At 42.1% G+C, this 24,851-nt stretch overlaps 1 protein-coding gene across 1 annotated transcript; it reads right to left on the reverse strand.

The window, feature by feature from the left end:
- Positions 1-1,290: 1,290 nt before the first annotated feature.
- LOC119560091 (neurogenic locus protein delta) lies at positions 1,291-24,607 on the reverse strand. The gene is made up of 6 exons (XM_037873410.1): positions 23,904-24,607; positions 18,206-18,517; positions 14,354-14,420; positions 10,372-10,620; positions 7,339-7,393; positions 1,291-5,186 (listed from the first exon to the last, which is right to left on the reverse strand). The coding sequence occupies exons 1-6, from the start codon at positions 23,958-23,960 to the stop codon at positions 3,431-3,433; spliced, it is 2,496 nt and encodes an 831-aa protein (XP_037729338.1). The 5' UTR covers positions 23,961-24,607; the 3' UTR covers positions 1,291-3,430.
- Between the last annotated feature and the right edge of the window lie 244 nt (positions 24,608-24,851).

Here is a 24,851-nt window from a genome sequence, read left to right on the forward strand (position 1 = left end):
TTTTAAATTTAAAGATACTTTTATACATTATTTATTATGATACTAAGTTCTTCATATCATTCTCTTCAAGAGTGTTCTTTCTATAAATACTATTTTTCGCTGTGCAGAGTTGCTTAATTAGGCAGCATCAGCGACAGAATCTCGACCTGGACGCCGTCTCGTCGCTTCATTCTCCTTTAGTACCGCCGCACCGCTCAGTTAGTAAATCAGACAGATACGCACTCGGCGGGCAGGCAACTTCATTAACAGCCTCTCGGCCAGGCCGTTTAAAAAGTAGAAATAAACTATTATTTATGATTATTGTGAGAATTTCACAATGGCATGCGAGAATTTATTGTTAATGCTCTGCAGCTCTACCCGCCACTCTGCGGTGCGTTGAGTATGGTGTGTGATTTGTTGTAATTTCTAAAAAGATGCAGCACAGTGGTTGTATTCTATGCATGTTATTTTCTTCTAACAATGTCGCAAAATTACTGAATAGGAAGTTATTTTTTCTAATATAAAACTCTGGTTTCTGTAGCCCTTTTATTCTGTAAAATATTACTTCAGATACAAATTAAAATCTCGATATCGAGACCGCTAAAATCCGACAAAATGCTTTTTTTAGTAATTTTAATTTGTTAAAGTAGATACAATACTTACACACCATGATCACTCTATAGACCGATATTTAACTGATTGGTTCCACTGTACTTTACCACGTAACAGGCTCCAACAACAACAATAACAAGGTAAAGCCGGCGGAGACAACTAAGACACCAACTTTGATGTTTTCTGGCTTTACATATTCCGCTTAATTTTGTTGTTTCTCTGCCGTTAATACTTTGGCTTTCTTTCCTGTCTGATTATTGTTTGTCTATTTTGTTGCACTCTTGCGATTTAAAAATGCAATTAAAATAGCATTTTGACGCCGAGATGAATTCCTTGATTTGCAGCCAGACAGCTTTTCTCGATTTGCTTTTGTTGAACTGGTATACATTTGTTGGAACACAAAGGAAAAGCCACTTTCAGACTGTTTAATCCATTTTTAATTAACTTTTAATTTGCGAAAACACTAGCTATCTGTGTTGCCGTCATTATTCTGCACACTAAAATGTCTAGGATCAGTTGTGAGATGATGTCGTGGAAATATTTTCATGAACTAATTACTCAGAAAACATTTAAGTCCCTTCCAACACCCGTTCCCAAATCTCTTTTCAAATAAGAAAACATTTGTGTTTATAATTCATTCATAAAAATTTTTTATTGTTTTTTTTCATATTTTTTTCTTTGCATTTTTTGTTTGTTCGTTTTTTTGTGGCTTTTTTGTTTGCTTCCTTTTTTTTAATTCATTTTTTTAATTACTAAAAAATTTCATAAAATTGTTTAGACTAAATCGTAAGTACAACACTAAATTACAATTGTATGCAAGTAACTACTATTTTTATGGGTTTTTCATTTTTGTTTTCTTCTGGTATAAATATTTGTTTGTTTAAGGTCTTATCAACTTTTTACAATTTTCTCTCGAGTGTTTCTCTAATTTTTTTGTTTTCTTTTTCGGTTTTTCATTTGCAATAAAAATATAAATTACTAAAAACGACTATTTAAAAATTAGATATTTATAAAAAATATATGTGTGTGGCTATAGGCTGTAAAAGCGTATATCCCATATGAGCGCAGTTAACAGGATCGGAGAACTTTATGTACAAAATTGGATGAGAGAGCTGCGTTAGCAAACGTATAAAAATATATATACTGTGTAGGATTTATCAGATAAGTTGCTGCACAGTTTATTTCTAGCACTTTTACAACTAGTTTTCATTTCTTTACACTAACGAGGAACCATTTGCAATTTAACTGTAGTTTTGTTGATTTAATTTTGACGTTTTGGAATTTCGCAAACAGTTTTTGCGTCTTTCGTGCTGCACATTGTCTGGTTGTCTTCGGTTTTGAGATCAAAATTAAATTGTATAAACCTTTTTTGCGTTGATAACAAAAAATAATAATAATAAGACTATTTGGAGACTTTGAAAAAACACGAATTTTCATTTGTTTGTGTTTGTATAAATTGTTTGTATATTTCATTCACTTTTTGCTTATCGTTTTTGTTTCTATTTTCTTTGTTCCAATTCAGTGTTCGAGTTTCCATGAAATTTGTTTGCTTTTCGACTTACAATTTATAAATTCAATACATTTCGTTTACAGTTAGGCGCTAACTACAAATATTATTGACTTCATCGCTGATAAATGCTCCAAATCGGAATAGGCCAAAAAATAATATAGATGGACAAGTATAAAAAATAAAGATTAAAATAATAAGTTTAAAAATCGAAAAAAAATAATTGGTTGGTAGGGTAGGTATATTAGAAGTACTTAAAATAGAATCACTAAATGTTTTGCTTGTCTTCGCATGTTTGTTTGTTTGTTTGTTTGTGTGGGGTCTTTAAATTAACATTAAGCTAGAGTCGATTTAAGTTTAGTTTTCTCTTCGTTCGCTACATTTACATATACATAGTTAGAAACTAAATAGTCGAGATAGTGTCAATTTATGTAGTTTTTTTGTGTGGCTTTTCATCTTTTTCTCTTATCCATGTCGTATATCGATGTGACCTATGAATACTATATACAATCGCCCGATTCGACCGACTGCCTTGCATAGAAAAGCAGCCCCGATTCGGGCGGCGTCAATGAGGAGGTTTCTTTTCAATCGTTTTATCATTAGTATACATTTACGCGTAGGCTACGGCTACCATTAATATTTACAATTTAAACTGAACTAAGTGAAAAAATAGATTAAATTGAAGCAGATTTTTCAGTAACATGCAAAACGTCAAAACGTGTGGAGAGTCGTCTCTTCGACTCTGTCGTCCAGTGGTTCTTGGTCTTGGTCTAAATTCTAGCAAGCAATTGGTCAAGTAATTTTTCTTTTGAGGGCTACGGGGGTGTCAAAAACAAAGGGTTTTGAATTTTGAAAGGTTGACTTTATGGTATACAACTTTAGGCTTAGGTCAGTCCATTGGATTAATCAAGGGTGCAAAAACTGTTCCCCGTTAGCTGTGTCGATCGAGTGCTTCTCGTATGCTTTACTAATTTTCAATATTTTAAAATTTAGGCTCAAAATGTATAGTTTTCAATTTAATAATTCCTAGGATTGCATTTTATAAAATCTATAAAAAAATGTTCCAGCTGGAAACAATGATATCTTAAACGATCGAAATGGCTACGGGACAGCTTTGCTAATTACTATAAAAAAATTTAAGGGAGTTTACGAGTTATGCCTGTTACAGATTTTTCAATTTTTCGTGACGACTAAGCTGCTTCAATCAACAACAACATTTTGGCGTCTCTCTCACATTTCGAACCCAACCCAGTCTTTTCTTTGTGTGTGTGCTGTTAGCTCCTCCATGCGGATTTCTCCGGATTTCCCAGGAACCCAAACGGATTTTTGGAGTTACATATGCGGAGTGCCGCAGACCACGGACCGCTGCTGTTGCGCCGTCCCCGCTCCGCTGCCCGCTGCCGAGGCGGCGGCCATAAGTTGAGATGAGCAGGCTCCCGCCACGCCCGCCGCCGCCAACGAAGGCCAGCGCTGGCTGCAGTAGGATCCCTCGCCGAGGACGGAGATCCTCTTGCCCTCCACCGCACCCGGTGCTCCTCCTGACGCTCCCTTGGAGGAGCTGCCTGCCGGTGAGCCGCGGTGCATGAGCGTGGGATCGGTGTTCAGTTGCTTCTGCGACTTGGCTCGCTGCAGCGGAGCCACACAAAAGTCTGAGTTGGCATTGTTGTTATCCGCCACCGAGGCCACATATCCGCCGTACATGAGACACTCGTCCGCCGCTGCTGCCGCCGCCGCTGCCGCTGCTGCTGAGGCGCAAATGTTGTTGACCGACTTGTCCCAGGTGTTTTTGATTATGTTCGGGTTGCCGCCATCGAAGGTGAGTCCGCTGTTGCTGCCGGTTTTGCCGCCCAGAGAGGCCGAAGCCAATGCCACGCCCACAGCACTGCCATTGTGATGCATGGTGGCCACCGCATTCTGTTCGTTCTGCTTCCTGGCCTCCGCATCGTCCTTTTCCTGGGCACGCTTACGCTTCCGCTTCATGCAGAACACCACACAGGCCGCAATCACTGCCACCAAAGGCATCGCCACCGAGAAGACAGCTATGAGCACCACCTGGGCATTGGTCAGACCATCGGCCTGCGTGGTGGCTCCATATTGATGGGCATCGAAGGTCACCGAAGCATAGGACTCCTCATCGCATTGCTTGCCCCTAAAGCCATTGGCGCAGACGCATTCGAAGGAGTTGACACGGTTCATGCAGGTGCCTCCATTATGACATGGTGTACTGCTGCACTCATCGATGTCCACGGAGCAATCCTTGCCTGTGAATCCCGCCCGACAGGTGCACTGATAGTCGTTGTTGAGATTCAAGCAGGTTCCTCCATTGGCACACGGTCTGATGAGGCACAAGTCCACTTTGCTGCCGCAGTGAGTGCCATGGAATCCGGGAACACATTGGCAGCGATATTGATTAATCTGATCTATGCAGGTGCCTCCATTTTCGCACTGGTGACCCAGGCAGTCGTCAATGTTCGTCTCGCACTTCGATCCCGAGAATCCGGCTGGGCAAATACACCTTCCGTTGGGCTGACAGCTTCCTCCGTTTATGCAGGGATTCGGGCTGCAGTTGTCCAGCTGGAGTTCGCAGGTGGGTCCACTGTAGCCGATGGGGCACTCGCACTGGTAGCCCTGACCTTTGCTGCCCAAACCGGGACGAACGTTGCGGCAGATGCCCTGATGGCATGGCTTATCCGTACAGGTGAGCACTTTCTCCTCGCACATCTTTCCACTCCAGCCGCTGGGACAATGGCACTTGTAGCCCGTTTTCGTGGGTGGTTCATCGATGCAGGTACCGCCATTCTGGCAGGGATTGACATCGGCATCGCAGGAGTAAATCTCAGTTTCGCAATCATCGCCACTGAAGCCGGGAGCGCACTTGCAGGTGTACAATCCTTCGCCGGTATTGAAGCAGGTTCCGCCATTCTTGCAGGGTCGGTGGTTGGTGCAGTAGTTCAGATCCTGGTTGCAGTACAGGCCACCCCATCCCTCGTTGCAGATGCAAGTCCAGGGTTTGTTGCAGGTGCCATGGATGCAGTTTGGTTCCAGAACACACTCGTTGCACAAAGCTCCCTTCCAACCCAGTTGACAACTGTAAAAAGAGATAAAAGGAGAAATGGGGGTGGTTAGTGTGACCGTAGGATGATGTGTGAATGAAACAACGGTGGAAGGGCAAATGTGACCATGCTTATGTATGAGTTTTCTGTTTATATTTCTTTTTTTGGGTTCTACAACTGCAGTTGAAACTTATTCTTTCGCAAAACACATCCCATAACGTTAAGTACCGCTCTTTTCGTTTCTTTTTCAACACGCTAAAAGAAATCGGCAAATACACTTAAAGATCTTTGACTCTGTTTATTGAAGCGCCGCGAGCGCTGGTTTACTTTTGACTTTTAAATGCGAGTGAGGAGGACGGAAGGCTGGTGCTCCATCACCTGTTCCACGCATCCCTGCATCCCGCTCCCTCCCCCACATACACTTGTTTGCATGCCACGCTTGATTGCAGTCCAAAAAGAGGGGCAAAAGATGGGCAAGAAAAGAGCAATGAAGACAAAGAGAGACGGGGAAAGGAAGATGGCTTGTCAACTTGAAAAAGTCTCGTTCGCAATTGAAATAAAACGAATGTCTCTGCAAGAAGTCATATCCGCACACTTGAAAGTGAAGAAGAAAAAGCGAGAGAGAGAGAGGGCAACAAAATTGTTGCATTTCTCACGATCATAAATTGATTTCGAGCCAAAAAAAAGTGTTTCCTATGCAACAAATAAAGCAAGCACGCACGCACATGCACGCATTGCCAGATGCAAGTGTGGCCAACTGTATGGCGAAAAAAGCCTTCACCCACAAAGATTTCAATAGTTAATAATTCAAACCGAGACAGCTAACCTGTTGAAAGAGGGGGCGGAGTGGGCGGCTGAGGCGGTGGAGTACGAAAGACAAGTAACAGACACACAGACAGACTGGGAGACAAGTAGTAATTGATATGCGTCAGCCAGTGTGTACACAAAGAAATGTCAAAAAAGCAACCGTCGCGTTGCCAACTAGCAAATGTGTGCTGTATGCGCTTAGAATTATTAAAATATTCCCACCATCAAACAAGCTGGCTAAGTGGCACGCATACCCGGGCGTATCTGCGGTTTCCAGCTAACAATTCGATTCACAAAACGGTTCCACCAATCACTTACTCCACTCCAATCCACTCCGCACAATGATGTGTTGATTTTGGTGCTCTTTTTTATTTGGCACAATTATCGGCGGACCACAAAATGTTTGATTTCCGCCTGGCAGTGAGAGATGTTTATTGGCCAACATAATGCATAAATAATGAGCAACATCCTCTACTCTCGGCTTTTGAAAATCAATTCAGCAGATCGCCGTTAGTGTGGCAACATCGGCGCACAAGTAATTCCAAGAAAAAGGTAATATTTTCACGAAATAGTATTAGAAAATAAACATATGGTTATGGAAAAAACATAAAGTCTAGCCATATTGAACTTTAGATTCTCGTGCAGCTGTTTTTTGTTGAAATTGTATGCTGCAAATATCTGAAAATATTTGCCAGCGTCGTCAAAAGTGTACGCTTACACCTTGATGGGCAAAAATGTGGGAAAACTTCGGTACTTGTATTTCAATTTGGCCGCCTTGGCTTTTACTTCGCCTCAAAATTGTAATGCAAAACCCTGGCCAAATCAAATGACATCGCGCCGAACCGAAAGAATTTCTGCGGTCGCCGAACGAACAAACGAGCGAATTAAAAACGTGCATTAAAATCCAAGCAAAAAAAAGAAAAACAAAAAATAATAAAAATAAAATAAAAGAGCAGCAAAGTGTTTTCTGCCCTTTTCGCAAAGCTCACGGTAGCAGTCAAACATTCAGCATTACATTGAAAAGGTGTGCCCCATCATGATAGTTGTTGCTGTTTTTCCTGCCGTTTTTTTACTGATGGGCAGGTAAAATACAAAGGCAAAAAAGCAAACAACCAAAGACAAACAAATAAAACGTGCAAACACAAGGAGGACAAGAATCATCATTAAATTGAAGGCAAAGTAACCCGTTAGGCGCAGTTGGCAACAGAAGTTGGCTAATTGAATGCATTTTCTTTTAAACTTGGGATGATGTTTTATATGATGCTTTTAAAAATGTAAATATTTTAATAAATTAAACTAAATGAGCCTGCTGTTACAGATATGCCCAACATTGGTTCACAAAGGCCTAATCAAAGAAATACAATCAAATTAAATACTTACACGCATTGATTGGGTTTCTCGCAGTGTCCATGCTCACAGCCTTTGGCGCATTTGGCTGCAAATAAAAAAGAAGAGGGAAAATTTAAATATAAATTAATTGAAATGTAAACAATACGGGTAAAACACTTTCCCAAAAAGCGACTTAAATGGCTATGAAATGGACTCCCCACCTGTCCGGACAAAAAGACAAAAACATAAACCCGGGGGACACCCACTCGACGAGCTGCTCAACCCACTCACAGACATCGAGATCCATCAAATTGAGGCAATTTCGAGGCAGAAGTGCCGAAAAAACTTTCTTTTTCACGCGTCTGGCAATGAAAAAAAACCAAAAAAGATGTCTCTGGGAAATAAAACAAAAGCCGCTTGCTAAACAATAGGAAAACGTTTAAAACGTTTTAGCACAGACTAGAAAAAATACAAAAAAAAAAACCAAAAAACTATAAAAAATGAATCATGGCCAGTGGCTCTCAAACTCTCCGAGTTCGGCATTCAGCATTCGGCGTTCGGCACTGTGTGAGTGCTTTAAGTTTTAAGCCAAGCAGGAATAACTTGTTTCTAAGGCCAAAAAGGAAACACACAAAATGAAATAATCCCATGGCCAGGAGAAGAAGCAGCTTGAGCCTAAGAGCCTGAGCAGCTGAGGCGGAGGCCGTGGCCCAAAACAGAAAACAGATTCCCAAGCTCAAAAGGTTCGACGAAAACTTCGATTGGAAGCTGGGCTGGATGGCTGGCTGGATGGAGTTGGGATCTCTCCGAAGAATGTGGCAAACATGTTTCGGCCGGCGAGAGAAGCAGCAGGAAGTTGGGGAGTTGCCACAAGGGCCTAGAGAAGGGGTAAAGTCGTGAACAAAACTAAAAAAGGCAATGCCAAAAGGAGCCCAGAACGTGGAAGGAGCCGCCGCCACCGCCGCTGCCGAAGATGATGATGCTCCTCTTTAAACCGAGTGAGTTTCATTCAGAAGCGGCAGCGGCGGCGACGGCAGCAGGAAAATTGCTAGAAAATCACAAAAACGTGTTCTCAACCGAAGGGGGCCGCCTGCTCTGCCCCCTTTTAATATATATAGTAGAGAAAAAGCGTAATATTGGCAATTGGCAATGATTTTTATTACCAATCGCCTGCGGACGATGGCAGGCTGGCTTGAAATAGATTTTCCTGAAAGTGAAAAAGAAGTTCACACGCCTTGGGGCAGAGATAATCCTCGCTAATCGAATGATATATGGATATGTGCGGTTCTTCCGCTTGCTTTCACTTTTGGCCAACGGGGTTCTTTCATCTCGCAGATGCATCTTTTTTAGCACCCACTGACCATCTGCCCCTGTCGTCATTCATGAACCTTAGTCAAAATAGCTAATTTCCTTAAAAAATTAACTTCATTCATATACGCATACGCACTCTTGTCCAAAAAAAAAAGGGAAGAACAAAAACCTTTTGGGCCAATTTACTCAGCGTTTCGGTTGTTGTTTTGTTTTTGCAGCCTGCACGTTTGGGCTTTTTATTTGCTGCTCCTGCTGCTGGAAAATAATTTTCGCACATGTGTGTGTGCCTTAATTTAAGCTCATTTCTGCGCATTTAAGTTGAAAATAAAATATAGCAGGCAGGAGCAGCTGCCTCTTCCGCTGGCAACTTGCTAAACCGGCAGCAGGTCACAAAAATTATCTGCCCCGAAAAAAGAGGCAGCAGAAGAAACAACAACGAACAAAAAAAATACAACAAGAAACACAGAGACGAGAAGAATCGAACCGAACCGAAGAAGAAGCTCGTCGTCTTCAGGAGACTACGACATTTAAGGTGTAATCAGACGTTGCCACAACAGCCCTAAAGGAAGTTTGTTCTTGGGTCGACTCTTCTCGGGTCCTCAGAAATGCTCGGCATGCAGACATCCAAACTCAAACCCAAACCGAAACCCTGATCATCATCTGTATCTGTATCTGTGCGAGTGGACCCCTTACGCAGACACAGATACAGGTACACACCACCACCGATACAGATACAGATACACCGGCACCACACCTTTTTGGTCCAAAAACCCGGGCCCTTGCACTTGGCGTGGGAAGATTTTTGTATGCCCTGCTCCTCATCATCATCATCATCATCATGGCTATGGTATGGTATGGAATGGTATATGGTGTGTGTCTGCTCTGATTCACAGTTTAAAATGTTGGTAAAGCGGAGGTAGCCGAACAACGATCGACTACCAACCAACTACAAAGGGCTGCCCGAATTTCTGCTCTCGGCAGTTCGTTAGACGTTTTGTTCTTCCAATGACAAATGACTTTTCCCCACATCTCCATGCATTTGGTTTTTCGTTTCCCGAACTTCATTGATTTTTAATTTATTTGTTTGACTTTGATTTCTTTCCCCCCTCCCCCCACTTGATGGCCATTTGTGGTATTCAAATTTTTAGTTTCATTTTTTGTCAACTCATTGCCGTACGCATTCGAAAATAATTATACTTTAATTCGTTTGGGGCAGCAGCTCTGTCAGTCTGTTTTTGGGCATTGTGTACAATCATCTCATTTGATTTGACAAGCAAGTGATTTTCAATAATAATGAGAGCTGGCAGGCAAAAAAAAGAAGAAGGAAACTTAAGTTTTGAGCCACTTGAGGCGCTGGAGATCAGCAGAAGCAACAACAAACAGAACGGGCCAAGTGTTTTCGGCGTAAAGAATGCGTGGAGGGGTCACAAAGGCTATTGATCCGTGTGGATATCTAAGGCTGAGATGCCAAATGAGTGTATCTTGGGGTTAAGCTTTGGTGAATGTTTCAACAAATCACGAAATAATAGAAATCTCCTTGGTATAAATATGATATATCATACATTTATTATATCATATCATATTTCATATCTTATCATACCATGTTTCATATAATATTATACCATACATATATCATATAATATCACATTAATTTGGGTCTATTTAAGTTAATATGGTCCATTTCTAACTCCTAGTAGAACTGTATATTCTTTAAGAACACCCTTTAACCTTTTGGAATAGATCCCCTCCCACATAGTATCATTTTCTACTTACGTATGTGACAGTAATCGCCCTGCCATCCGGTCAAACAGATAATTTCGCCCGTCTCCGAGCAGGTGGAGTGTCCAAACGAATCGTCTCGGGGACGGCAGAACTTGGCACAGCCGGATCCGTAGTAGTTGGCATCGCAGGTGACACGGAAATCGTACTCCAGCGAGGTGTACTGCGACTCCGACTTGTTCGTCTTCCACTCGGAGGACACCTCCAGTACCTGCTGCACCAAAAGTCGCTGGATGAGGAGATCTGCAAGTGGAGAGGGGAAGAGAGATTGAGACCATGATAAGTGTGTGAGAACAAGTCGAGTTCGGCGATAGACTAATGAAGATTAATTGGGTTAAAGATGATCCGATGAGATGGCGCTCGGGGCAATACCAGAAAATAATATAGAAAAACCTCTGTTTGGAATGCAGCAAATGGGAAATGGAAATGGAAAATGGAAAACCAAAAATCGAAATCGAACGAAACAAAGCGAGGCGAAACGAAGCAACTTGAAAACCCCGAAATGCAATTGCTTGTCACAGAGTCAAGTGCTCAAGCCGAGGTATGCAGTTTGGTAAGGGTACTGAGTACGGAGTACGGAGTACTACTTGGTATTTGGCGATGAGAGAGGCAAACTGGCAGACAGACACGGGGCATGGCTAAAATACAGCACAAAATACAAAATACAACAAAAAAATAAGTAAAGAAAAAATAAAAGAAGGCAGCAGGCAGACCGCCAGCCAAGCTCGTCGAGGCATTTTTCAGCTGTTCGCCGACCGGTCTCGACTTTGGGATGGCTGGCAACTCGTTTGTGTGCGTCGCATATCTACAGGCTCGGTGCTACACAGATGCAGATACTCTGGCACCGATGCAGATACAGATACATGTGCAGCCACATTATGCCATGGTCTATAAAGTAAATTGCAGGTGCATGACTATTCGAATTGCTAAAGCTAAAGTTAAAGCCAAAGCTAAAGCTAAGCCAGAGTCAAGTTTTCTGTTTGAAAATCCTACACATATCTCTCTGGAATTTGTTGTATTTTCAACTAAGAGCACTCAAGAACAAAACAAAACAGAGGAGACCCCCATTTAAATATCGCCTGAAAAATTAGAGCAGTGAAAGTGAAATTAAGAGCAGAGCCATGTAGAGGAATGCAGTTCACTTTTCCCCACCATTGGGCAACCCACAAAAATATCTGCCCAAATATATCAAAGCATATTGTCAAAGCTATATATTACAACAGGCACACATATGGAGCTATGGAGCTTGTCCATTGACAAGCGGCCCAACTGGTTGGCCAATAAAAATATTAAATAAAAAATTCGGCAACTCCAAAAACTCACTAATTAATTACCAAAAATATGCACAACTCAAATGCGGCAACAAGAATTCTTAGCCAGTTGCTCGAGCCACTACTAGAGCTGTTGGCAATTGCATTTTTTGGCCAAAAACCCGTGTGCTTCACCTGCCGACGAACGGGGCCGACAACATGGAAAAGCATTCAATGCAAAAATCGCACCAGCCAACAGCATTCCCAAAAACAAAAAAATTGAATTGTACTTTGTGGTTTTATTTACATTTGCAACAACGAGGCACACACACGATAAAGCCCATAGGATTTGTGGCATGACAGGTTATTAGACAAGCCGGCAAGAGACGCACAATTTCTGGCCAGTTTGGCCAGTTTGCGAAAAAGAAAAACGTGCAATAAAATATATCAGGCAAATTTTGTGAAAATATTTACGCAAAGCTGCATTTTCATAATTATCTGTGGAAACGCGGCGTGTGACAACTTTCGCAACTTTGGCTGGGAAAAAGTGACTGACGATCGCGGAAATGTTCAGATTTTTGTGGGAATTTCTCTAGAGAGGTAATTAGACAAACATCTATCCTATTTGACTGGTAAATATACTCCATCGCTTTGTCAACAAATGAGTGAAATTTGTGTGCAACAAATTTGCAACAAGAAATCCAAACTTGACTCTGACTCCCGATCCGATCCGATCCATACCCCCAAACCGCATGCCCCATCTTATTTTTTATTTTCAGCATCCGCCTCCCCAAGTATCGCTGACTTGGACTTGAGGAATTTTTTCGAAAATACCATTTTATCAAGACACACGACGAGGACAACAAAAACGAAAACAACAACGACAAGTTTTGTGGCAGACAGACGGACCAAAAAGACAGAAAGACAGCCGAGATCGAAGGAAGCCAAGTCGAAAAAAAGAGAAGTTGGGCTCTTGTTGCCGGGCTGCCGCTTCTTGATCCAATGAGTTAAAATTAAAAGATAAGCATTTTAACAACATCGAACCAGGAGAGCAGCGGAGCACCCCAACAACGTGCAACTAACAACTTTGGCATTGGCAGAGATTAATTGGTAGGTAGGGATAGGTGAGGAAACCGAAGAGGCCGACCGCCAGGGACCGGAGAATCTCGAGAGCCAGAGAATCACCTTGCAATGCCTTCTACACAGTGCGAAAAGGGTCAAAAAATTATGAAAATCACTAGTTATTGATCTGAAAATTGTAGTTCTAGTTCTTCATCTAAAATCAAGTTTCTATCCCAAAATTAAACGCCGAACCCCCAAAGACCTCCTTAATATGCTAATGTCATGGTAAAACTTGAGTTTTTCACAGTGCCTTTTGCCTTCGAACTGGGATTCAGATTCTTTTTGCCCAGCAGGTCCGGTTCCTTTGGCTGTTGGCCGTTTTGCTGGCCTCAGGCTTTGGGCGAAAACCTGGCGAAAAGGTCGCCATGTGCGTTGCACCTCCCGCCGAACCCCTTCCCCCTGCTTTATGTAATTTATGTTAAATGAATATAACAAAAAAGAGCTAAACTCGTTGGCAAACTTGCTATGCAAGTCCAAGTATGCGGGAGATCGTCATTCAGCGCAGCGAAAAGAAAAAGGAGGAAAAAACTATGTTGCATACTTTTAAATAATGAAATTAATCCTTGACAGGCGGCGAGACTAGGAAATCTCGGTGTGCAGAAATTGAAATTGCAATTGCTGGGGGAGTTGGGGAGTCGAGGAGGAGGAGGAGGAGTGGTACCGATAAAGATCTATTAGCCTGGGACCGCCTCGGAAATTAGCCTTGCAGCCCGGCACAGCGGGACGTCAAGTGAAAATCGGTTAAGGAGCTCCCAGCAAAACAATTAAAATTCCTTCAAGGAATAGGCCAAGCTAAATATAGAAAAATCTAAAAAGGGCCAGAGAAAAGGGCGAGACGAAAAACAAAGCGAACAACATGCTAGTAATTCCTATGAAAACTCCATAAATCCCGAGCCAAAAGAAAGTGCAGGTAGCTAAGCCCAAGCAGGTAGCTTCTCCTCCGCTCTTTCATCAAATTGTGTGGGAAAATCAGCCACAAAAAAGTGTTTTTAAAAATCCAAACTGAGGAATTCTTTTTTCTCCTGAAGAAAGAAAAATCGGGTTCGCTTTGTCAAGGATTTCTTCGCGCTGCCTAGAGATCCTTGTGTGGTCCTTATCGCTGAAAGACAATCAGTTACTACACAGAGATTCATGTAGCATTGTTTCCAAGATGGATTACACACGATCTCGGCGATGATCTTGGTTCTCGATCCAGAGACAATCGCAATTGCCTTGGACTAGCACACAGCGTTTAGTTCGTGAGCTCGGGGGCTTAATTGCATTTTAAGCAAATGAGAGGGATGGGCAAACCTCAACTTCGAGCACACTTCCGTTCCAAACAGGCAGACAACAAAAGGCGACAAAGTCTGGCCCTCATGAGTGTGTGTGTTGTTGGTTATTTAAAACCACTCAATACCCCGGAAATCTTACACTGAGCGAAAAGAGGAGCAAAAGCTAGAGCTTGCCTGGCAGAGGTATCAAATTGCAGGTTGTGCGATCGCTGGCAGCTCTTTTTTGACAGCTTTCGATCACAGGAAGCAGGATGATGAGCTCATAACTTTTGGCCATGTTTCAAGGAAGTAATTTCATGGCCTAAAAAATAGGTATATATTATTTTTACTTACTGTTGGTGCGCGCATTGCCGCTGTTATTCGTATCATGCCAGGCCTCGACGATCAGCGAGAAGGTGCCCTGTAAATCGGAAAGAGAAAAGGAAATGGTTAAAGAAAGTTCACATCTAAACGGGAAATGACAGGCACTAATACTATATGTACAAACTTATCAATTCAAACAGTCCATAACTAATTCCAAGCTAATGGGAAGCTCCGCCATCGCCCCCACAGTGAGCACTCATTATAAAGAGATTATGACAGGCGGCTAAGCAAGTTGGCCGCCCACACAAGCCCCAAAATCCCCCCAGGCCACCGAATCTAATGCAATGCGAATGCATTTCAAATGCAAATCGGCAGTATGCAACCAACTTCGAATGCAACCGGCAGGCAGCGCCCTCAATTCACACTTGATTTCGAATGCAGCGCTGCTGGAAAAACCGGCAGAGATGACACAAAATCCGATTCCGAATCTCGAACCGAAGCAAAGCGAAAACCAGCCGATGGAAACTTTTGCAGAGGTGTCTACTGCAGCTCTTTTCGATGTTTTCCATGGGCGTGTTTTTTTTTTTGATTGCGTAGAGCTACGGAGCTACGGAGCTCCAAACTCCGAGTTTCAATTCGCATGTAAATGACTAATTTTTCGACCAACTTTCGATTTTGCGTGGGCCCGGGACAACCGGAGATGTAGAATTAATTTGGTTGATAAGCCACCGTTGCCGATTGATTGCATAACGATTGCATTGCCATTTGGTGTTTGTCACAACAGAGTCAGACATTGAAATTGCACTTTTCGCGGATCTCTTCTATGAACGTAAAATTTATATGGGCACGACAGGAAGCAAATCAGACATAGATGATCAGCTTTTAACCAGCGGCACACAATGGGAAATGAGCAGGAAAGGTAATAACAAACGAATGGCTAAAATGAAATGAAGCGCTGCGATGGTTTATTGGTTTTATTGTGCAGAGAAATAAAGTTTTCAACAGTGGCTACGTGATTGCTGGTCGTCTGCATAAAATTTCCCATTGTGGGAAATTTTTACAAGTCGGGGATTTTGAGTTAGTGCCAAGGGAAGTTATTGTATAGCATTCTTTATCTATTAAATTTGATATTTCTGACATTTTAAAGGAATTCATATTTTCAATAGTGGCTACGTGATTGCTGGTCGTCTGCATAAAATTACCCATTATGGGAAATTTGTACATGTCGGGGATTTTTAGTTGATGCAAAGGGAAGTTTTGATATATCATTCTTGATCTATTATATTTGATATTTCTGGACATTTAAGGGGTTTCTTATTGGGAAACTCGGGAAATTCCACCTTAAGTTAAGTATATAAATTGCGAGTACCTATAGACAACACTCGTGCACTGGCGTATGCCAGAGATCCAAAAATAAATGAGGCAACATGCATCAGCGGCCGCTTAGCGAATATCGCGTGCGTCGGTGCTGTATATCAACGTCAATATCCAGCATATAGCATATAGCACCCAGCATAGGGATCTGGATAGGGTGAAGTGCCCTGCGGCAGGAGTAGGAGTGGTAGCCAGACACGTAGCAACAGCCACAGGGGGACTGACTCTCCGAAGACACAGCCCGAAGACAGAAGACACAAGACAGAAGACACAAGACAAGACAAGACCGTCTGACGGGGTACAAAAGTAGCAAAGTTCAATACGAACAAGAGGAGCATGAATGCTGCCTGCCATTGCTTGACTATTTTTAGTCGCTGGGGTGGAGGGCGGAAAAGGGGGAGTGGCTACGCCCCACCCCAACCCTTCATGCAACATCGGTTGCCATATCTTTGCTGGCGTGTCGTCGGGCATGCGTGGCTCGTCTTTCGTTGTTTTAATTAAGTGCAACATTAAATTAGTTGATGCAGCAGCGGCTGCAGACAGAGTCATACTATAATTAAATTTATAGTTTGACCTAGAAATATTTTGAAGTTGAAAGTGCGCGGAAACAGACCGAAATAAAGTCTAGAATGTGTTAGAATCCCAAATAGAATACTAATTTTAGAGAGCAAAACAAAGATCTCTTGTCCCACTAAAAATAAATTGATTACCCAAGAGCCAAGACCAAAGAGACTTCTGGGAAACTTCTCTTTTACTATATTTAAATTAGTCCCGAGATCAACAATTTGGCGCGTGCTTTTCGAGACTCCCCGTTTTAACTTAATTATGGTAGCCCACAGTTCGCTAATTGTTTATTTATGCCAGCCCGCAGTTTAACCGCTAAAAATTTATGCAGCTTACACATTTCACGTGCCAAACATCTTTCGCTACCTGGGTCCGGTGGTAATAGTCCCCCTCCCAACTTTCCTCCCCCTTTTTCGGACCATGACTTTGCACACTTGAGATACTTACATACATGTGTGTAATGATAATAATAGTGACGCTGCACATGCGCACAGCTCTAAACAATTAGGAAGTAAAGTGTCTACGCAAAGAGAAATAGCAAAATATACCTATGCACGGGAAGAGGGATCGAGATAGAGAATTGCCTATATGGGGAGAGAGGTAAAAACACCCCTTAAAACTGCGGGCGCACTGACACAAAAATACGTTACAAACTCCAGTTATTGCTACTGGCATAAATACTTTGAAGCTTGAGTAACTTCTCCGTTTCTAGGGTGGACCCATACCCATGCCCATCAGCATGTAGAGCCTCTTGTCGTAATAATAATTAAGAAATGCACGGCATGCCGAGCCGGGCCACAACCGCGATATACATATTTTTCTTGGCCAGTCGAGCTGAACAGAATAAAGAAGAGCGTCTGTGGCGGTATTTCAAAATTTCAGCAATTTATTGAGCACACGTGCACTTCAGAGAGGGATTAAAAAAGGGGTAGCAGTCCTAAAAAATAAATCACCAAAAAGGTGACTTCTCTGGATCGCTGAACAACCCTGAACTCAAACCACCACTATACAAAAGCTATAAAAACTTTAGTTTACGAAGACTTTCTGTTGAAAAAAAGGAATTTTTACTTTATTTGAAAATCAAGTTAAGGAAGTTTGCCTCAAATAGGGAAATATTATTATTATAATACTAACATAGAACTGCATATCTCCCGAGAAGTCAAACCGGGAAAGCGTAGGGCAAAAAGTAACGGCAACTTCAGGAGCCCAAGGGTGGGTTATAACCTTGTGTGCCAGCGATCTGGAAATTGTCGCTCGCATCGTATCGTATCGTATAGTATACTATAGTATGAGATCGGATCCCTGGTGGTGGTGCCTGAATATGGTGGTGACGGTGATATAGTGGTGGTGCGCCGTGGTGCGGTTCGCGCACGCGTTTTCAGCGCATTTTTAATAGTCGACAGATGTTTGGTGCGGCGTGTGCGCCACTGCCAACAACCCTCGACAAGGACGCTCGGCGGAAATAAGCGATACGAATGCAATGGCATCAGGGGAGTTCTTCTCCCGCGGGAGCGAGATCAGGGGCTACTATAAAAAGCCCAAACAAATTAGCAAAGATGCCGCACGAATAAGTTTTCAGGCGAAAAACTACGCGGACTGGCGAAAGAAGACAACTTGGAAATTTTTATTGACTGACTGAATGAGTGACTGGCGTCGTCGCAGGGCAAATCTAAATATAAAAGCCCGATGGCACAGCCGATTTACAGGCACAGTGACAACCAAAAGTGTTCTGTTGAGCCCTTAATTTTATGGCCATTTTGTGGGGCAATCAAAATAAATCTGAAGTTTCTTTGAGAGTTATAGGGTAGTATATGTTATATGGAGAACTTACATAGATCTATAAGTATTATAGTTATTTCCCTTACTATTTCTCTTTATAAATAAGGTATCTTATATGAAATTATATTTTATATCTATTATTATTTGATATATTGTAGTACTTACCGGCCATGAGAACGAGAAGGGGAACTGGATGGGGTTCGTGAAGCCCTTGTTCTGGAAGCGCTGGGCGTCGGTCAGGTTGACCGAGTTCTCGCCGAGAATGGGCGTGACCACGTCCCCGTAGGTGCACTGCGAGGTGGTGTCGATGGTGGCCTGGTAGTGCTTCAGGCAGACGCGAAACCGCGTCTTGCAGCTGCCGAGGCACTTGCCCGTCGCCCCGTCCGACTCCCCGCTGCAGCAGCGGCCCTCGTTGTCCCGCCCGTGATCGTTGCTGAAGTACTTCAGTCGCAACTCAAAGCTGCCGGAACTGTGAACCTGCAACGGATGCGACAAGGGGGTATTTTATTAGTCAAATCAAATTAAAAAGCAATTCATTAAGGCACACCAAAAACAACAAGAATAACTACAGCAAAAAAAGGGGCAAACATCGGAGAACAAAGAATGCAGCTCCCAACAAGACGATAAATCTTTCAGCATGGTATTTGAACAAAAACTGAAATTGCAGAGGAATTTTTAGCAGCAGCAGCATCGAGACCCATGCAAAGGACAAAACGAAAACAGGCTTATGAAATATTAAGCGAGAACCAAAACTGAATCCGAATCCGAAAACCGCACCGAAAAAGCCCGGCCACATGACAAATGCTCAGCAAGCGGTCGTTTTCTTCAGTTTCGGTCCGTTTCGGTCCGATTCGGTTTGCAATAAATTCCACTTGGCTTGGCTTTCTGCTCGGCTTTCGTTTTGAAGCGCCGACAATATTTGCATATTTGGATTTGCAAATTTGTTTGATAGCCGTCGTCTCATAAATTTCTCAATTAATTCGATGCCGCTGAGCGAGGTGCGAGGGAAATTAGCTAAATGGGTCAAGCATGTGTTCGAAAGTGTCGTTTGGTTGATTTTAATTGATTTTTCAATAATTACCATGTAGGGAAGTTGTTAATTTGCAGTGAAATAAATTGGCAAACCTGGAAATACCCTTAAAGATTGGGTTTTATTTGTTTTCTCGATTAAAAAGTCAGTCTTTTTAAAAACTTCCTCATGTGGGAAATTCGAAGGGAAATTGCCATTACACCTCATTTCGGACTTGGCACTCAAAACTTAATTATGACTTCATCATCTGGGCCCATAAATGGGCGAGACAAGCGACCAATGCCCAAAAATAGGCGCACTGCGGAGTTATTGCTCCGTTTTCTATAACTGTTCGGCAATTAACATTTCAGCCACAACAAGTGAAGCTTGTTAAAACGACAATTTAATTGTTAACAAGACATGAGCACAGCAGTGAGTCGTCGCCGCCTTCCCTCTCTTTCTCACTTCTTTATTTACAGTCGGAGTGCTCCACATGTGGCTTGGGAAGTTTTGTGGGTTTTCCTCTGCGCCTCTGTAGGAACACGGGTGTTTAATTGCTCAATTAAGCAGAAGTGCGGTCCAGAGAGGCTGTGTCGAATCGCAGGTGTAATCGTAATCCCGGCCGGAAAACTAGAGCTTAAGATGGCGCTAACATTGTTCAAAGGCTTTTCCAATTGTAATTGTGAGGGAATTTGGAGCGAAAGAGAGGGCGCATTAAACGAATGTAAGCGGCAAAACGAAAGACTTAGGCAACGAACGCGGGCGTAAAGCAAGAAAATGAACAGAAAGAAAATCTAATGTTTTATAGGGATTTCCAATATTAGTAGTAAAATAAACTGCTAAAAATATCTAATTCTTTTTTTAATTTTTAATATTCAATTACATTCTACCTATTAAAAAATCGTATAATAAAGGCAATTAAGTAACTTTTTTTCCTGTGTATGTATTAATAAGCAGCCAACAAAAACAAAACGGACGCAAAAGAGCAGCACATCGAAGAAAAAAACACAACACAGCACAACAAAAAAACTTAAATAAAAGAAGCAGCAGCAACAGGCAGCGACGTCGACGCCGACGCCAACGTCGACGTCAGAGAAAAACGATGAAAAAATGTACAAGTAAAACCGAATTGTTTCCCACGGCATACGATTTTGCCGGTCAACATTGATGGTTAAGACGAGGGAAAGAGACGGAGCGAGACGGGCCGGAGAGCGAGAGAGCAGCAGTTAAAAGGTGTAAGCGAATGAACGCCAGGTGAAGAAGAGCAGTGCATGCAGCCATATTGAAAGATCGCCAAAAGAGAGGCCCAGCCAGAGAGAGAGGCCCCAAAGCTATAACAGTTTAGCACAGAGAGAGGGAGCTAGTTGTTGTTGTCAGCTGAGCGCAAAAAGAGCAAAGCGTGACTTAAAAGTGAATTGGAGTCGCGTGTTTGCTGGTGTGTGTGTGTAAGCTTACAAGCTGCAGCTGCCAGCTGCTCCAAAGAGAGAGAGAGAGAGAGGAAGAGCGGCTCTCCCCGAGCAAAAACTTGTTTTCAACGGCGCTTTGAAGAAGAGCATAAATATGCGAAAAAAGTAAAGAAAAGAACAAGAAGCAGGCAAAAAGAATTAATAGACAATCAAGCCAAACGATGCGTCTGAATTCATAAAAGAAAAAACAATAAAAGAAAGGGGGAGAAAAAAAGCATTGAGCGGAAGGAAGGTTAGAAAGGTGCGCGGGCGGTGGGGGCATGGCCGGTGGAAAGCCAAACTAAACTAAACTAAAAACAAAAATGAGACAAACAACAAAAGCGCACACAAACAAAGGTGCAGCGGTTGACACAACATGTACACAGAAAACAAAACAACAAGCAAATCAATTTGCATAACACCGAACAAACACTCACACACACTCTAAAGATGGTGGGAAGCACAAGCAAAACAAAACAAAAAGTGCAATCGTTAAAACCACAATAGTTTTGTCCAGCATTTGACACCAATTTCGGTTATGGTTTCTCACTCTGTTTTAAGGTCCCTCGAAATATGTGGTTGATATTATAACGATCTCAAGGGAATAAAGAAAACTAAACCTTTTTTTCAAAAAGTTTTAAACTTTAAGAGTCATCTTGTAGAATGTTTGTTTTTTAACCGAATATAATGGTGTTTTTCACTAACAGATAATATTATAATAATATTTCCAGCTCACATTCAAAATTTCTTGCACCTTGCACAATCTTTTTTAAAGTGTCTTTTTTTTTAATTAATGTTTTTAATTAATATAACATATTTTAATGATATTCTAAGCTCATATCCCAAGTTCCTTGGAATTCTTTCAAGAATATTCAGTTACACCTTGCACAATCTGGCTCAAAACTTTGCCATATGTATGTAGACTTGGGAAGGTTTTTCCGCTTCTTATTTGCCTTTGCCTTCAACTCTGAACTCCACTACACCTGAAAGGTAAAAAAAGGGGGGCTACGAGGGGTTCCCCAGGTGGAACTTGAAAGCTGGAACTGCCAACCTCTCAGGTGGGAGACAGACACTTGTTAAAGTGTTAGAAAATAGTGCGTTGCATTGTTTACCTTTTGCTTGAGCCGTTCTTTGTCTCTGCTTCTCCTCTTTCTTTTTGCTGGCCACTACTCCTATTTTTACTGCGATCACTCAGGCTTGAAGCGACTAGTTAGTTAGTTCTTCGTTTCTTTTTTTATTTTGCCATTTCCACGTCAACTTGCCTTGACTGACAGACAGTTGTTGTGGAAAAAAAGAAGAGAAGGAAAAATAACACAAGGGGACATAAAAATGTATGAAAGCACGCATTTTTATTATAATTTTCCCCGACTTTTCCTCGACTTTCCTACAGGTGTTTGCCTTGATGCCCCTACACTGTACGTTGTTTATTAATCATTTAAATTCATCTCCATAATCAACCGTTAACAACGGGCTTGGGAAACAGTTACAAGCGCAAGTGAATCATCATCAGCATTGTGTGGGAGTAGTCGTCTTCCTCTTCGGCTTCTAAATTGCAATTAATTATGTTATGCGAAGAAAGAGTGGAGCCGAGAAGACTACGAGAGCTCCCCCACGAGACCCAGTCTTCTCGTTCATTCATTCATTCAGTCACTCATTTCCATTCCTTCGGCGCTCAATGTTAATATGAAAATTGCATAAATGCAAAAAGCCCAAAGACAAGGCGACTACGGTTATTTGATAGTTAAATTGAAATTTAAACGCTGCATGGGACGAGAAAGGGTCGAGAAATTGAAATTGTGAGAATAATACATTATAGAATAGGGAGAAAATTGAATCAAATTGCATTGCTAATGGCTGGCTAATTGCCTGGAATATTATTTTAAATGGCAAATTAAACTATTCCACCTTTGGTTCCAGTGGGAAATGAGTCAGAGCTTAGGGATCCACTCGGGGCAGATGTTCCTATATATGGGGGGACATTTTCAGCTGGTCGCAGCCGTCTCAAGACCCCAGGAGGTTGGCGTCGAGACACTTTTTTGGGACGTTGTTAAAATTAGCGACTAAACAAGAGAATGGAAAAAAGAAGCTGGTCGAAGAGTGAAGTTCAGGCACGCAACGTGCCAAAGTTGGGCGAAAATAAAGCGGAGTGCGGAGTGTGGAGGAGGATGAGAGCACATGCAATGTGCACGGTGAATAAATGGGTAATACCATCTAGAAGAAAACATTAAAAACTATAAAACTGCTTGAAAAGAAAAATGATCGAAACAACACAATGTTTTAGAACTACATTCATTTTATCTAAATATATACCATGAAATCATATACCATGTATCACCTATCACAAATGGAAGATACAACATATTCTTACATATTTTTTAAGATCATTAGTAGGTAGATCTTTTTATCCGTGTAACCAGGGGATGCTGGCGTTAAAGATCAATGAAAGCATGGCAGAAAAGAAGCGCAGGAGAGGAGCAAGTGGAGCTGAGCATGTGTCGCGTTGACCTACGCAGAGCGTAAAGTAAACCGAAAAAAGTCGCATGTAAAAAGCGCATGCAAAGCGGGGGAAAAGAGGAGGAGATGACAGCCAGAACGGCAGATGTTGCCCAGCATCATCAACTTTTTAACATCGGCTTGTAGCACCACAGCCTCATATTGAAATCGAGCAGTTTTATCATTTTTTGCTGCTGTTCAAGAGGCATACGCCGTTGGTGGTAAATTTTGATGTTGAGGCAGACTTTGATTATCTCGGTTCTTACACGGGGAAAAATAAGCTAAATCTAAATCTATACCTAAAGGGGAATAATAATTTTATTTTAGGGCTAAAATCTTTAGAAACTACTTTAGTTCTTTAAGACTAGTTCCCCTGATATTATTTGATATGCTGAACTGTTTCCAAAGCCTTACCAACTGATATTTAATATTTTTCCATTGTGTCTTAGTATTCAACAATTTTTTGGGGATGGACCTGTTTGGCCATCGGCCTCGCCTGTTTTCCAAACTAGTTTCCATCTTTGAAATATGTTCATTCCTAAAAGGGTGATATGATCTGATCCACAGTTTCCACCCCTAAAAGCCAACCCGCTTAAAATACCAGCTCAGCTGTTTCTACCCAAAAAGTTCTCAAGTTACAAGCGTTTGAAAAACGAATTTAAGGGCAGAGAGGAGTTCCAAAAATAGCTATTTTTGGATCGTTTTAAGAACGCTTCTTTTGAAGATAGGGAATTTGTAAAGTATTTAGCAACCTGGCAACCCTAAAGCTTTAATCGCTTCTTCCTTTTTGGACACACACACGACCACACGCCAGCTGCAAAAATTCAGCGGTGAGTGCACGCGTGCGCAGAAAAATAAAAATTTAAAAACTAGGAAAAAGTGCCAAATAGATTATTTTCCCTGGACTTTAACTCACCTGCACGATGACTGTGAAGCAAATGAATGCTGTTAATAAACATTTAATCCAATGCATGTTTATTGATGTTTTTGTGGCTGGTTTTTTGGATTGAGTGTCGCTTTTAGTGTAATAATCCACGGGCTGGGTGTGTGTGTGTGTGCGGCAACTACTCAAATTGTTTATTGTATTTAAGTTGTGTATTTTTTGGTTACTTGTCGCACATGGTTTTGCAATTCGCTTTAAGCATTTTCGTTGTTTAGCCGTTGTTGTTGCAAGCTACACGTGCACGCGCCACATTTTTTGTTGCAATTTCCTCGAGTGTGTTTATTTTTAAGTGTCGCGAATTTGAAGCTTTTTCGCGTGTCTTCTCCTTTTCACGCAAAAAAGCGCAAAAGGGAAAAGCGAGAGAGGGAACTAACGGTGCTGCGATTCTTGCGATTTTCTTCTTTATTTTTTGGCGGAAACACACTTTGTAATTTATCTCTTAAAAGATCATTTATTTTGATTCTTGGTTCTGGCACTATTTGAATTTTTCTTGTATTAATTTTAAGCAAGAACTGCCAAGATTCGTGGAAAACTGCAATTATTTAAGGGGAAATTATTGCATTGGCAGTTCGCGTCACACACTGAATGGCTTTAGTCGCGAACCGGGGACTTGTGTTTTTCAGTAGCTCTAGCTGCCTTCGGGAGCTGCCTTTCTTGAGTTACTTGCGCGGCCGAGTTGAAAAACGTAATGCCGTTAAGTTCCGAAACCGAAATCCAAGTCCCCTACAGTTTTACCTCGGCCCGTGGAATATACTAAAATATACCACTCTCGCAGCGCTCTCTGCTCTCCGCCGACTAGCTGCATCCCGCTCTGTTGCACGGCGAGCGCGCTGCACTTCTGCTCTCGCGCTCTCTCCGCATCGCCGTCGGCTCTCTCGCCTCTCTGGGGAAGGGAGATGGACTGCGGGCCTCTCGCTCTGA

Source organism: Drosophila subpulchrella, unplaced genomic scaffold, assembly GCF_014743375.2.
Source record: "Drosophila subpulchrella strain 33 F10 #4 breed RU33 unplaced genomic scaffold, RU_Dsub_v1.1 Primary Assembly Seq354, whole genome shotgun sequence".
Lineage (NCBI taxonomy): Eukaryota > Metazoa > Arthropoda > Insecta > Diptera > Drosophilidae > Drosophila > Drosophila subpulchrella.

Bases quoted from the DNA above. Each gene is read 5' to 3' on its own strand.
- LOC119560091 (XM_037873410.1), bottom strand. From the start codon at position 23,960: ATGCATTGGATTAAATGTTTATTAACAGCATTCATTTGCTTCACAGTC. The intron at 14,421-18,205 runs GTAAGTACTACA...TCCGATTTACAG, and splicing joins CCTTCTCGTTCTCATGGCCG to GGCACCTTCTCGCTGATCGT. The intron at 7,394-10,371 runs GTAAGTAGAAAA...TTTTATTTGCAG, and splicing joins GGGCGATTACTGTCACATAC to CCAAATGCGCCAAAGGCTGT.